We start from the raw sequence: 12,261 nt of genomic DNA on the forward strand, positions 1-12,261 counted from the left end.
TATACATCCATGGGTGATGGTTAGCATGGTGTTGTGACAGGTGGTGTAGACTAGCCACACAAAATATGACTTGCCAGGCAGCATCCAAATCTTTGTGGCTGGGTTTCTCTACATGTTTTTTGTCCTTGACTGCAGGGTGTGGTTTCCTATATGTCTCTTCCTCACCCTCCCTTTCCTAGAACTGGAAACTATATTTTGCTATGGCGGAGGACCATGAGCTACAGTTTTAGGGAAAAGGTGGAGGGTGGAGAGACAATTACACTCATTACCATTTTCAGGACCATACTGTGGCCCATACTGGAACAACAATAACACTAAGAGTTGGACATATCAGAACAGCCGTATAACTTCATGTCAAATGGAAATGTCTCCGTGGGAATTTTTGTTCAGATCCAGAAGGGAAGCAGCTTACAGACAAATTGCAATTTATTATTTTCCACCATATGTTTTTTTTTAAACTACATTTTAAAGAACTTAGTCCTTAGTGACAACAGTATTATATTGGGCTATATCCTACTAAGAGTAGAAGACCAAGTGACAGTCATGCCCATTATTTTTAACTGGCCTTCTCTGAGTAAGAACATAATTGGACAGAACCCATTGGTTTTACCTGCTGCGAAAAAAATCTTAAACTCACACTACAGGACAGCAAACCTATGGCATCATCCAGAACGCCACTCGTTTCATCGTGACGTCATGGGCCTGAGCAGTGACGTCACCGCCACGCGCCCACTGGTTCCTCCCGCAAGCCTAGAGTTCCTCCTCCTCTCAATATGGCGCCGGGTGAGACTCCGCAAAAAAAGAAAAGAAAAGAAAAGGCGCTGAAGTAGCGTAGGTCGCATGAACCCTCCGGCGCGCCGTATTAGGTCAAGGTGCGCCCTCTAGAGGAACAGGTTGGGAATAGCGGAACGGGAGTTCTAAATGGGCGGGATTTCCTCCCCGGGGGCGAAACTGATTCGCTAGCGAAAAGGGCGCAGGGAGGAAGCAGATCTTTGCGCAGGCGCAGTCCCGGGGTGGTCGGAGACGGAGCTGGGGGGAGGGGCGCGCCCGCCAGAGCATCGGGGAGAAGGAGGAGGGTCGTGAGGCGAAGAGACTCGAGCGCCATGGAGGAGCGGGGCGAGCCGCAGTCGCCGCCGGCGTGAGTAGGGGCGGTCGGGCCGGTCTTTCCCCTGGGCCGCAGGGCGGGCCTCCGTTAGCCGCCCCTCCCCCAGCACGCCCGCCGCCCGCACGGAAGGCCCGGTGCGGGGAGGAGAGGAGGGAGCCGCGCTCGGCGGAGCCCTCATCCGAGGATGCACTCGGGCTGGAGGGGGGCAAGCAAGGGCGGGCAGGAGGGTGGGGCCCAGGACCCCCTCCCAGCCCCCCTCCCCGCTGCACCGGGGTTCCCATGGCAACGAGGCTTGGCGGGAGGCCTTCGTTCTGCGCCCCTGCTGGCGCCTGGCCGAAAGGCACCAAGGGTCGCCTGAGGCTGATGGCCAGGGGGGCTCCCTCGTGGCTGAGCCGGGAACCCTTCACCTGGTTTTCGCATTTCTCATTTGTTTTGGCTTGCCGGGGCAGAGGTGGGGGCTCGGGGTCGTGGTCGAAATCTTAAAATATTAGGCGTGGGGAGGTGGGTGCGAGTATCTGTGTCCTTCCTCATCTGTTGTTCCATCCCAGCACCTGTTCCTTCCTCTGACTGACTGCCCTGCAAATTCTTCTGCTCCGTTATGTTGTTGACCCATGTGTTTCTTCGCAGTACGGTCGGAGATATAAAAGTACGGCTTCACATGTTTATTTGTTTACATGTACAGGCAAGGTGCTTTGCAGTTTTTCCCATGTGGTAAATGCAAACATAATTTCTAACATGTTTGGTGCCTTGTGACATCTGAAATGTCTCCCAAGTGGAATAATTGTGCTAATATATGTGTTTTTGTATAACTCGTTCCTACGACAGATCTCACTGTTACAGAATATGGCATACTGAAACTGTTGTCTTCTCAGGGATAGGATGAGCCAGGGTGACTCAAACCCAGCAGCAATTCCACATGCAGCTGAAGATGTTCAGGGAGATGACAGGTGGATGTCACAGGTAAAAAAAACCATGGTATGCTGTAGCAGGATTGAGTGGGTTTTTCTGTCTTGTACGACACCTGTAGGGATAGCGATCACTGCTGCCACTATAGCTCTTTTGCGATAGGCACAGTCTCTGTGGCAGTCTCTGTGAAGACTGTCTGGCTGACTTGCCTATCGGGTATACTAGTAGACCTATTCTTAACATAATCCCAAATTGCAAAGTGCTGGAGGCTTTACTTCAGTTTACACGTCAAATTACTGAGAGTTGAAGACAGTGTACTGCTTTGCATGACTGTTCTCTTTTGCAATATGCCTTAAGCAAGCTCCATATGCTCAAGACTGGGTAGACTTCCCACAGTTCAACGTATTATACAATTATTCTGCTTTTCATACATAGATTGTATCACAAAGTGGCTTACGTTAGTTAAAAGGAGATGGCTCCTGCTCTCGGCCTTACAAACAAAAAAGACAAGACAAACAATAGAGGAGGATCAGTTTGGCAATGCAAGAATGAAGTGACAAGTTGTAAATGGGCATTAGTATCCAGTTTTGGCCAGACTGATCTCCCCTTGTTAGGACACTTGCTTGGAGAAAAATTGGTTACAACTACCTGTTAGTTCTCATTCCTTTTGATAGTGGCAGAGGCCATATGTATGTGTGTTCACTACTGTCCTCACCATAGTAGTGGGCATCTGCAATAAGGAAATAACAGCAGCAAAATGACAGAGTTGAGAGGCAGTCAGGATTGTAAGTCAAAAGATAATTGACTCTGGGTGCAAGAAAGCTGCTTGGTTGTCATAATGCTCTTGCTTTATTTTTATACAGCATAACCGTTTTGTGTTGGACTGCAAGGACAAGGAACCTGATGTGCTGTTTGTGGGGGATTCCATGGTTCAGCTGCTACAGCAATATGAGGTACTGAGTGGTGAGGCTGTGGGGCTTGTTATATGAACACACTCACTTTCCATCAATTACATAATGTAAAAACGGCTACCTACCTGAATCTAGAATAATGTTGACAGTCCACCAACAATGGACAGAGCTTCTTTTGAAAACCAGGCATAGGGCTCAACCCATGGAAGGGAAAGGAAGCCTTTGACCCTGTGCTTGACATCACATATATCTTTGGCCCAACTTCCTAGGCACCGATCTGTTGAGCATGATATCTGTGAAGGGGTAGCATGGTGGATTTTTCCATTGGGAGGGCATTGACCTAGAAGACCTTTGAGGTTCCTTCCATCCATATGACCCCAGGAGACCTTTGTGTGTACAGCTATATGCAAAGGTTTCTCTTCTGAAGATGTCCACATAGATGTATGGGTGGGCCTGCGACTGTGCACAACATTAGGCAGGGCCAAGAGACACAGTCTCGCACTCCAGCCATGTGCTTGATGCTACACATAGACAGCAACATCGGAAAAGAGCTTTGAAGGTTCTTCAATCCAGGTTCTGTGTAGATACTACCCTTTTTAAAAAACAACAACCCAACAACAGATACCTTTCCGGTGGGTTAGACTGTATGGTCAAATATTCTGCTTTTGTTCAAGGGTGATCTAAAAGATTGAATTGGTTTCTGGTTATAGATATGGCGAGAACTCTTTTCACCTTTACACGCACTGAATTTTGGGATTGGAGGGGACACAACGGGGCAAGTTTTGTGGAGACTGAAGAATGGTGAACTGGAGAATATTAAACCCAAGGTAAGCTGGGGATAATGACTGTGTATGTGAAGGTTCCCTTTTCAAATGAACAGTTTGCTGGCTCTTGGTCCCACCAAAACAGTTCTGCGCTGATAAGCACATAATGATTCCATGCCAATGTGTTTGTTGTATATATTTGTAATTTATAACTAACAAGGAAGCAGAGGCCTAGGCTGTAAGTGATATTGTCAAAAATACCAAAGTCTGAGGGAGGCATCACCAGTAACCTGCTTTGGCAACTATTTCCAGGCCAGAAGATTCAGGAGCAGTTGGAACACCTGAGAATTTCTAGGGGGATATCCTGTAACTATTGTCTGTTAATTCTATTTTAAATATACAGTAATTTATGTCTGCAGAACCTTGGTCTATAGGTGTGGTATGAATATGGCAAATAAATATTAAATGCATAATACAATATTCTTTCATTTGAGGTTGTGTGGGTTCTTTTTCTTCTCCCTTCTCTTCATCCACAGGTCATTGTTGTTTGGGTTGGAACAAATAACCATGAAAACACAGCAGAGGAAGTAGCTGGTGGAATAGAGGCCATTGTAAGGCTCATCAATACGCGGCAGCCTCAGGCCAAGATAATCGTGCTGGTATGCATTGCTGTGGTCAAGGAACAAGTAGCAACTTTGGGAATGTGTGCACTTTCTGCAAGCTCCTCTTTGACCAGGAGGAATGGTAGTAGCAGTATGAGAAGAGAAGGGCAGTGACACTCCTTCTTGCAGGGATGCTTCTTCTGGGAATAGTAGGTCTCTGAAGCCTTCTCTTGGCCAAGACAGAGGAAGGAAGGAGCACTAGGTGTAATGCCTTGAGCCATTATTTATTTAGGGAAAGGTTTCTTGTTGTTCTTCAGAGTGGAAGTTGTGGTCATAACAGATCAGCTAAATCCCTTATAATAGCTGAGGATGATTCCCTGGATGTGCAGAATTTAAAAGGAAGTAGGTCTTTTGTAGGGACGCAGGTGGCGCTGTGGGTTAAAGCCTCAGCGCCTAGGACTTGCCGATCGAAAGGTCGGCGGTTCGAATCCCTGCGGCGGGGTGCGCTCCCGCTGCTCGGTCCCAGCGCCTGCCAACCTAGCAGTTCGAAAGCACCTCCGGGTGCAAGTAGATAAATAGGGACCGCTTACCAGCGGGAAGGTAAACGGCGTTTCCGTGTGCGGCTCTGGCTCGCCAGAGCAGCGATGTCACGCTGGCCACGTGACCCGGAAGTGTCTCCGGACAGCGCTGGCCCCTGGCCTCTTAAGTGAGATGGGCGCACAACCCCAGAGTCTGTCAAGACTGGCCCGTATGGGCAGGGGTACCTTTACCTTTACCTTTAGGTCTTTTGTGGAACGCTTTCCCTTGAGTGGGAAGACTTTTCCAATTTTGATGTGAGGCTTAAGATTGTCAGTGTTCTCCCAAACGGAGTGGTGAGTTTTACTGTGTCAGTTTCTCTGATCCTTTTAACATCAATTTTCATTATTTTTACTGTAAAGCTTATTGTGGTTTTTATCTGTTTTATTTTACAAATTGAATAGCCATTTGAATACAGTACAATCACACAGGGGCTGTGTTCAGGGTTGGCACATATAGACATACACACTTATACTCAAACCACCCCCAGGCAAACATCCTTACCCTTTCTGGAGCTGTGCGCTGAGTAGGCCTTGACCCCTCAAGCAAGGGGAAATGGTCAAAAGCTCTTTCCTTGCCAGGAAAACCCTGTGCAAAAAGAACCTTTAAGCTCTCCACATTCCATTCATTTAATTTGTGTGATTTCAACTGGCCGGCCTTCAGCCACATAAAGTTGAAATCACACGTGTTAAAACACACATAAGCTGCAATTGAACTGTTAATTCATTATTTTAGAAAATGGAGTATTAGTTAATCATGTTCCTTTTCTGTTCACTTTAAATTATGATAAGGGCGCTGAGAACTTTGTATCAGTTGCCCAGTTGGGGGGGTATTGGTTTGCTTTTGCCTTTGTTTTTATTATCTGTTTTGTGCTCTCATTTTGTATTTTTATGTTGTGAACTGCCCTGTGATCTTTGGATGAAGGGCAGTATACAAAATTGATAAATAATAAAGCATTAGAACAGTCCATGTATAAACCTTTTTTTTTTAAATGGGAGAGGAAGGTACAAACCCTAGGTTTTACTTAGAACTGCCCTGTGAATAGACCTATTGAAATTAATGGCCATTCATTTCAGTGGGTCTACTCTGAGTAAAACTCAGTTGCATGCAGGTGGAGAATAAAAGTTGTCACATGCTTCTTAATGATGAGGTAGGGACAAGGTTCCTAGTGGGTGAGAAGGAGAGAGATGGTTTATGCAGCATCATTTGCCAGGGTCCAGAGAGAGGATGATGTGGATGCCTAAACCATGGGTAGAGTCAGTGCACAGGGAGATACCTGGGTGAGATTTCGGGAGCATGCTTCTTACAATACTGAGCACCTTCTCACATGCTTCTGTCCTGTTTCATGCTCAAGGGCCTGCTCCCTCGTGGTGAGAAGCCAAACCTGCTGCGGCAGAAGAACAACAAGGTGAACCAGCTCCTGAAGACCTCACTGCCCAAACTCTCCAATGTCCAGCTGCTGGACGTGGATGCCGGCTTTGTGCACTCAGATGGCACCATCTCCTGCCACGACATGTTTGATTTTCTGCACCTATCGGGTGCCGGCTACGCCAAGATCTGCAAACCCCTCCATGAACTGATCATGCAGCTGCTGGAGGAGACCCCCGAAGAGAAGCAGGCGACTTTGGCCTGATCCCAGCCATGTCCGTGGCACCCCAGCTCCATCAGCGCAGTTCTTTTTATCCTGGCACTACAGAATCCCCCTTACTCTAAGTGCTTTCCATTGTTGAATGTTACTGGGTGTTGTGTTTAGCATTGGAAAGGAAAGGGGACTGGGGCGGTGGCTGGGATGGCAGCACATGGGTCAGCTCAGTCAGTCAGAGCCACCTGCAGAGGGTGGTTTAAATTGACTGAAGAAGGATGATACTTTAAAGTCATTTCTTGTTTACAGTGTGAACGTTCCTGTCACCTGTTCGTTGCTCATGTTCTGCTGTCACTCTGCCAGTTTCCTCGCCTTCGTGTCCTGCCAGGCTTATTATTCCAATAGCCCCTAAATGTCTGAGCTCATTAGCTGCACTCACATTCCACTTCCTGAACTGAAAGTAGCCTGCTTCTTTAAAAGTTGGAATTGTTTGGAGAGTTTTTATACTAAACTGGGGTTGGGTTTTTTTGTTTTAAGTGATCTTAGCTGCTTTTCTGGCTTTGGCAACAACAGAAAGCAGGATAAAGCTACATCAGGCAACTTCAGACGTGTGAAAAATTAATTGTCAAGTGAGTGAACTCATTTAACTCAGCCTGTTTTCATTTCTTGCTTGATGGATGTCATTCTGTTGCTGGGGAAGAGGGGACTGCCCAATTTCTGCATCCTGGTAGAACCATTTGTTCTCTCTTCTCTCTCCCCTTCCCCCTTTTGTGTGCTTTGATTCAACATTCCCATCTCTTAAAAGGCCCAGTGGCCTTGGAGCCTGGTCAGTGGCCGGACGTACCCACCAATATAAACTGACATTTCTTCCCGCTGTTCCATATTGTGCTTCAGAATGCTTTGCAGAGCTGCTTGTGTTCATTTTTAAAAGAAAGAGCAAAAAGGAAGTGACTGTTACTTCTCCTACCCTCTTAACGTCATAATCCTTGCTCATTTCCCTTCTCAAGGCCTGCAGCAGGCTGAAGCTTTACAAGGCCCAAGGTTGTGTTTCTTGGTTGAGTCTGTCTTGTACAAGCATTTTATTCAACCAGATGAGGCCTCTGACAGCGAGGGACATAATTGAGCTATAGCCGTTACCTCTCTTGAGTAGGAAAGGGTCCAGTGTGGAAAGCATGTTTCTGGGGATTCCTGCAGAGATTACCAGGGATATAAAGCCTTAATTCATGTCTACATGGATGGGAGAGATTTTCCCACGAAGGGAAAACCTCTTTCAGATTTCTGGTTTTAGGAATCTGAAAAAAGCAAGTTTTTTTTATAAAAAAACAAATATGCTTCCATCTATGGTCTGCTTTTACCTGAGCTAGTTCAGAAACATCAGCTATTTAAACTTAGCCAGTTGTGCATAGTTTTAACATGTTCTTCTGCCCTCCCCCAAAGTCTTGTGCATGAGACTTTAGTGGCTCTTTTTGTCGTGGAAATGCTTTTTCATATCAGAAGGTTCTTGGGAGCAAGTTCACTTTCTGAACACGCTCACTTGATGTCTTCCAAGTAGGCCTTTATCCTAGCATTTATCCTCCCTCCCTCACCCTATTACCTTGCTCCTGTAGACTTCCTCCAGCACAGGTGGGAAAATGCAAAAAGCACAGAGCCCCTACTCCACAAAAGAATGGTGGGGGAACAGTGTGTGCTGGAATCCTGAACTGGGGATGGCCATGGTTGAGCTGGCCATACACTGCTGGGGCTTTGCTGTTTACCCTTTTGTGGAAAAGGTAGCACTGGCCTAACCCTTCCTGAAATACCTCTCTGGTGTTCCTTCCATGCTAGTGAAACAGCTGCTTGTGGTCCAAATGCTCCTTTTGGAAGATGTTCCTCCCCTGGCCCTGAACTAGCTGCTTCTCTGGGGTCTGTCTCAATTGCTTTTTGCCATTTCCCCTGCCTGCTGCCCTGGATCCGACCTAAAGGCAGGTCAGTATCTTCCTGTCTGTCCTGTCACAAAGAGAAGCTTCTCATTAACAAGACTGGAGAATGTTGTAGGTCCCGCCCCACCCCTTATTTGAACCCTGGTGCATCTGCAAGTGCTGACATGTATCCTGCTTCTCTGTATTCCCAAGCAAGATCCTAATATTGGGATGTGCTTGGCTGCCCAGTGCTCCTGGTAACCCAGGAATACATCTTGTGCATCATATACTGCCCCGCCTTGAGCTTTTACATGGCTTTTCCCTCTAATCTCATTGCTGTTTACAGTTGTATGCTGCCGCCCAGAATCTCGTCTGTGCAGTGGTATATGAACATTGCTAGTTTTATATTTATTGCAGCAAAGAAAAAGTGTGAAAGAAGGTTAAGGAATGTTGTCTTTCTCTCGTCGTGTGTGTGTGTGTGTGGCTGTAACAAAGGGACCCTGTGCCCATAGGAGAGAATTGTGGTTCTGGCAGCATGCTGGCTCAAGAGTGTGGAAACACCTTGGAGCCTGACCTTTTGCTGCTGGGAGTTTGGGAGGGTGCTTTCTCCCCTCTTTTTTTTTTTTTTTTACTGGTAGCCAACTGAACTTTCCACCCCCACCACCAAAAAAAGTGATGATAATTGCTTTGGCAAAATGGCATTGATGACTGGTAGAGCTCACTGTTTAGTGCATATTTCAATATAAATGTATATGTTTCACCAATTAGTTCTTGTGAGTGTCTCTCATTTCTGGTAGGGTGGGTGGGTGTGCTGTTTGGACTCGTGAGGTCTAGCCCCAAACTGCATTAAGAACTGTGTGTGCATCAGAAATGTACTAGTTCTCTGTGTTTAAAAAAAAAAAAAAAACTATGGGGGAAGGGGACATGTATATCTACAAGGTTATACTGGAGCACAGGGAGCTGTAATTAAAACTCTCAGATTATGGAGGGGTGTATATTTTTATTATCACCACAAATGTGTGTGTTTGGGGGGAGTAATTTTCAACTTCAAAAAATCATTCTAAAATCTTGTTCAATTCTGTGCTTGTTCATATTTGGTCTTCATTTCTTGTTTGTAAGCTCTTCCTCCAAGCAAGGATGTTCCTGAAATTCCCCTTCTTTGTGGACAGCCAAGAGGCTATAAAAATGTGCCTCCTAACAAGAGATTGTTGGTGTTTTCCAGGAGCATGGCCAATGTCCTCCTCCTGGTTACAGCATGGCAAGTTGCTGCCTACCAGCCATCTGCATGGAGGTGGGGAATGGCTAAGCTGCTGTATCCGGGCAACAAATTGTATAAACTCCCTTTTTTTTCATATGAGTACAATGGATAAGCTCTAGACTAGGATTCTGTTAGAAATGCCGTTCCATCCACCATTTGGGCCTGCATAATAGGCAGAAATGTCATCTGTAGCCCACCCCATTGTAGAAACAGCTGCCTTGGTGCTGGACAAATAATAGGTGGCAACCTTGTTTCCTGGTAAGGAAGTACTGTACTGGTACACCTAGGGTTGAAAGTAGAATGTTACATCAAAACTAGGTGATTCCATTTCAGCAGGGTTTGGAAACCCTTTTTAAAAGACATAAAAATTGCAGGTAGCTATTTTAAGCCAGGGGACGGATGGAATTTGAACTCTTTAAGACCTTTATGCAGGCCAACTCCAACTGTTGGATTTATTTATTTTTTTATATATCATATTTATTAATAGATTTTTTTTAAAATTATAACATAATAAACGAAACATACAAAAAACATCACATTTCATAACATATTTTCTTATCCTTTTTGGACTTCCTCACATCTCCCTCTCCTACGTTCCAAAATATAAAAAATTAATTCAGCAATTTATCACCTTGTCCCCACCTTATCTAATTTTCCAATGTTATATCTTAAATTTTAGATATATTCATTTGACTTTTTAAAACTTTTTAGTTTAGCCTAATCATTATCTAAAAGTTGATTTTTTCCTAAATTTAGCTTATCTTCATAGTTCAGTTTATCTAATTCAATGGTGCCAAGTTGTTTGTGATCAAGCATCCTCCTTAACATTCATACAGTTTACAATATTTTTGCAAATAGTCCTTAAATTTCTTCCAATCTTCTTCCACCATCTCCTCTCCCAGGTCTCGAATTCTGCCAGTCATCTCGGCCAGTTCCATATAGTCTATCAGTTGCATCTGCCATTCTTCCAGTGTGGGTAGATCTTGGGTTTTCCAATGCTTCGCAACGAGTATCCTTGCTGCTATTGTTGCATACATAAAAAATGTTCGGTCATTCCTTAGCACCCTCTGGTCAACGATGCCCAAAAGGAAGGCCTCTGGTTTCTTAGGGAAGGTATACTTAAATACCTTTTTCAGCTCATTGTATATCATTTCCCAGAAGGCCTTAACCCTAGGGCAAGTCCACCAGAGGTGAAAGAACGTTCCTTCACTTTCCCTGCATTTCCAACACTTATTATCAGACAAGTGGTATATTTTTGCAAGTTTGACTGGGGTCATGTACCATCTATATATCATTTTCATTACATTTTCTTTCAAAGCATTACATGCAGTGAAATTCAGCCCAATGGTCCATAACTTTTCCCAGTCCTCAAACCTAATATTATACCCAATGTCCTGTGCCCACTTTATCATAGCCGATTTAACCATTTCATCTTGTGTGTTCCATTTTAACAGCAAGTTATACATTCTTGAGAGTACCTTAGTCTTAGGCTCTAACAGTTCCGTTTCTAACTTCGATTTTTCCACCTGGAATCCTAACTTTTTATCAAGTTTAAAAACTTCTTTAATCTGAGCATAATGTAACCAATCTCGCACTTTGTCTTTCATTTTCTCCTGACTCTGCAATTTCCAATTATCTCCATCTTTTTCTAATATTTCCCAATACTTCGGCCATTTGGCCTCCATACTGAGTCTTTTCCGGGCCTTAGCTTCCAATGGTGAAAGCCACCTTGGAGTTTTGTTTTCCAATAAGTCTTTGTATTTTGTCCAGACATTAAACACTGCTTTTCTGACAATATGGTTCTTGAAATTCTTATTGATCTTAACCTTGTCATACCATAAATATGCATGCCAACCAAACACAATGTCAAAACCTTCCAGATCTAGTACATCAGTGTCTTCGAGAAGCAGCCAATCTTTCAACCAGCAAAAAGCTGCTGATTCATAGTACAGCCTTAAGTCTGGCAGGGCAAAGCCCCCTCTTTCTTTCGCATCAGTTAATATCTTAAACTTAATTCTGGGCTTTTTGCCCTGCCAGACAAATTTAGAAATATCTCTCTGCCACTTCCGGAAACACTCTGTTTTGTCCACAATCTGTAATGTTTGAAATAAGAAAAGCATTTTCGGCAATACATTCATCTTTACAGCAGCAATTCGGCCTAACAAAGAAAGTTTCAATCTTGTCCAACTATCCAAGTCTCTCTTAATTTCTGCCCAGCATTTCTCATAATTATCTTTAAATAGACTCAGATTTTTTGCTGTTATATTTACCCCTAGGTATTTTACTTTTTTAACCACGTTCAACTCTGTCTCTTTCTGAAACCGTTCTGACTCTGTAACTGTCAAGTTTTTCCCCAATACCTTAGTTTTCTGCTTATTTAACTTAAAACCCGCTACCCGACCAAACTCTTGAATTAATTGTAATACTTTTTTCGTACTAGATTCTGGCTCCTGAAGGGTCAAAACTAGATCATCTGCAAACGCTTTAAGTTTATATTGTTTCGCTCCGACCTGAATACCTTCCACCAGCCGGTCCCCTCTGATCATGTTCAAGAGCACCTCCAGAACAGAGATAAATAACAGTGGGGAAATCGGGCAGCCTTGTCGTGTTCCTTTTTCAATTTTGAACTCTTCAGTAATCACATTGTTAACTATCAGTT

General features: G+C 44.5%; 1 protein-coding gene across 4 annotated transcripts; it reads left to right on the forward strand.

Moving 5' to 3' along the window:
- Window positions 1–734: 734 nt before the first annotated feature.
- Window positions 735–9,108, forward strand: PAFAH1B2 (platelet activating factor acetylhydrolase 1b catalytic subunit 2). 4 transcript variants are annotated; one of them, XM_079954868.1, is made up of 7 exons: window positions 996–1,138; window positions 1,654–1,751; window positions 1,978–2,065; window positions 2,875–2,964; window positions 3,633–3,749; window positions 4,223–4,345; window positions 6,219–9,108. In XM_079954868.1, exons 3-7 carry the CDS (start codon window positions 1,985–1,987, stop codon window positions 6,495–6,497), a joined length of 690 nt encoding a protein of 229 aa, XP_079810994.1. In that variant the 5' UTR covers window positions 996–1,138; window positions 1,654–1,751; window positions 1,978–1,984; the 3' UTR covers window positions 6,498–9,108. The 4 variants fall into 4 exon arrangements, with proteins under 4 accessions (XP_079810993.1, XP_079810995.1, XP_079810992.1 ...); XM_079954867.1 differs by lacking the exons at window positions 996–1,138; window positions 1,654–1,751 and adding an exon at window positions 735–872; XM_079954869.1 differs by lacking the exons at window positions 996–1,138; window positions 1,654–1,751 and adding an exon at window positions 875–893.
- Window positions 9,109–12,261: the final 3,153 nt, after the last annotated feature.

This window comes from Podarcis cretensis (genome assembly GCF_951804945.1).
Source record: "Podarcis cretensis genome assembly, chromosome: 15".
Lineage (NCBI taxonomy): Eukaryota > Metazoa > Chordata > Lepidosauria > Squamata > Lacertidae > Podarcis > Podarcis cretensis.

What these genes read in the sequence shown, in the direction of transcription:
- PAFAH1B2 (XM_079954866.1), top strand. Translation starts at nt 1,104, where the DNA reads ATGGAGGAGCGGGGCGAGCCGCAGTCGCCGCCGGC. An exon ending in AGCTGCTACAGCAATATGAG is followed by an intron (nt 2,965 to 3,632) that starts GTACTGAGTGGT and finishes TTCTGGTTATAG; the next exon opens with ATATGGCGAGAACTCTTTTC. An exon ending in TGGAGAATATTAAACCCAAG is followed by an intron (nt 3,750 to 4,222) that starts GTAAGCTGGGGA and finishes CTTCATCCACAG; the next exon opens with GTCATTGTTGTTTGGGTTGG.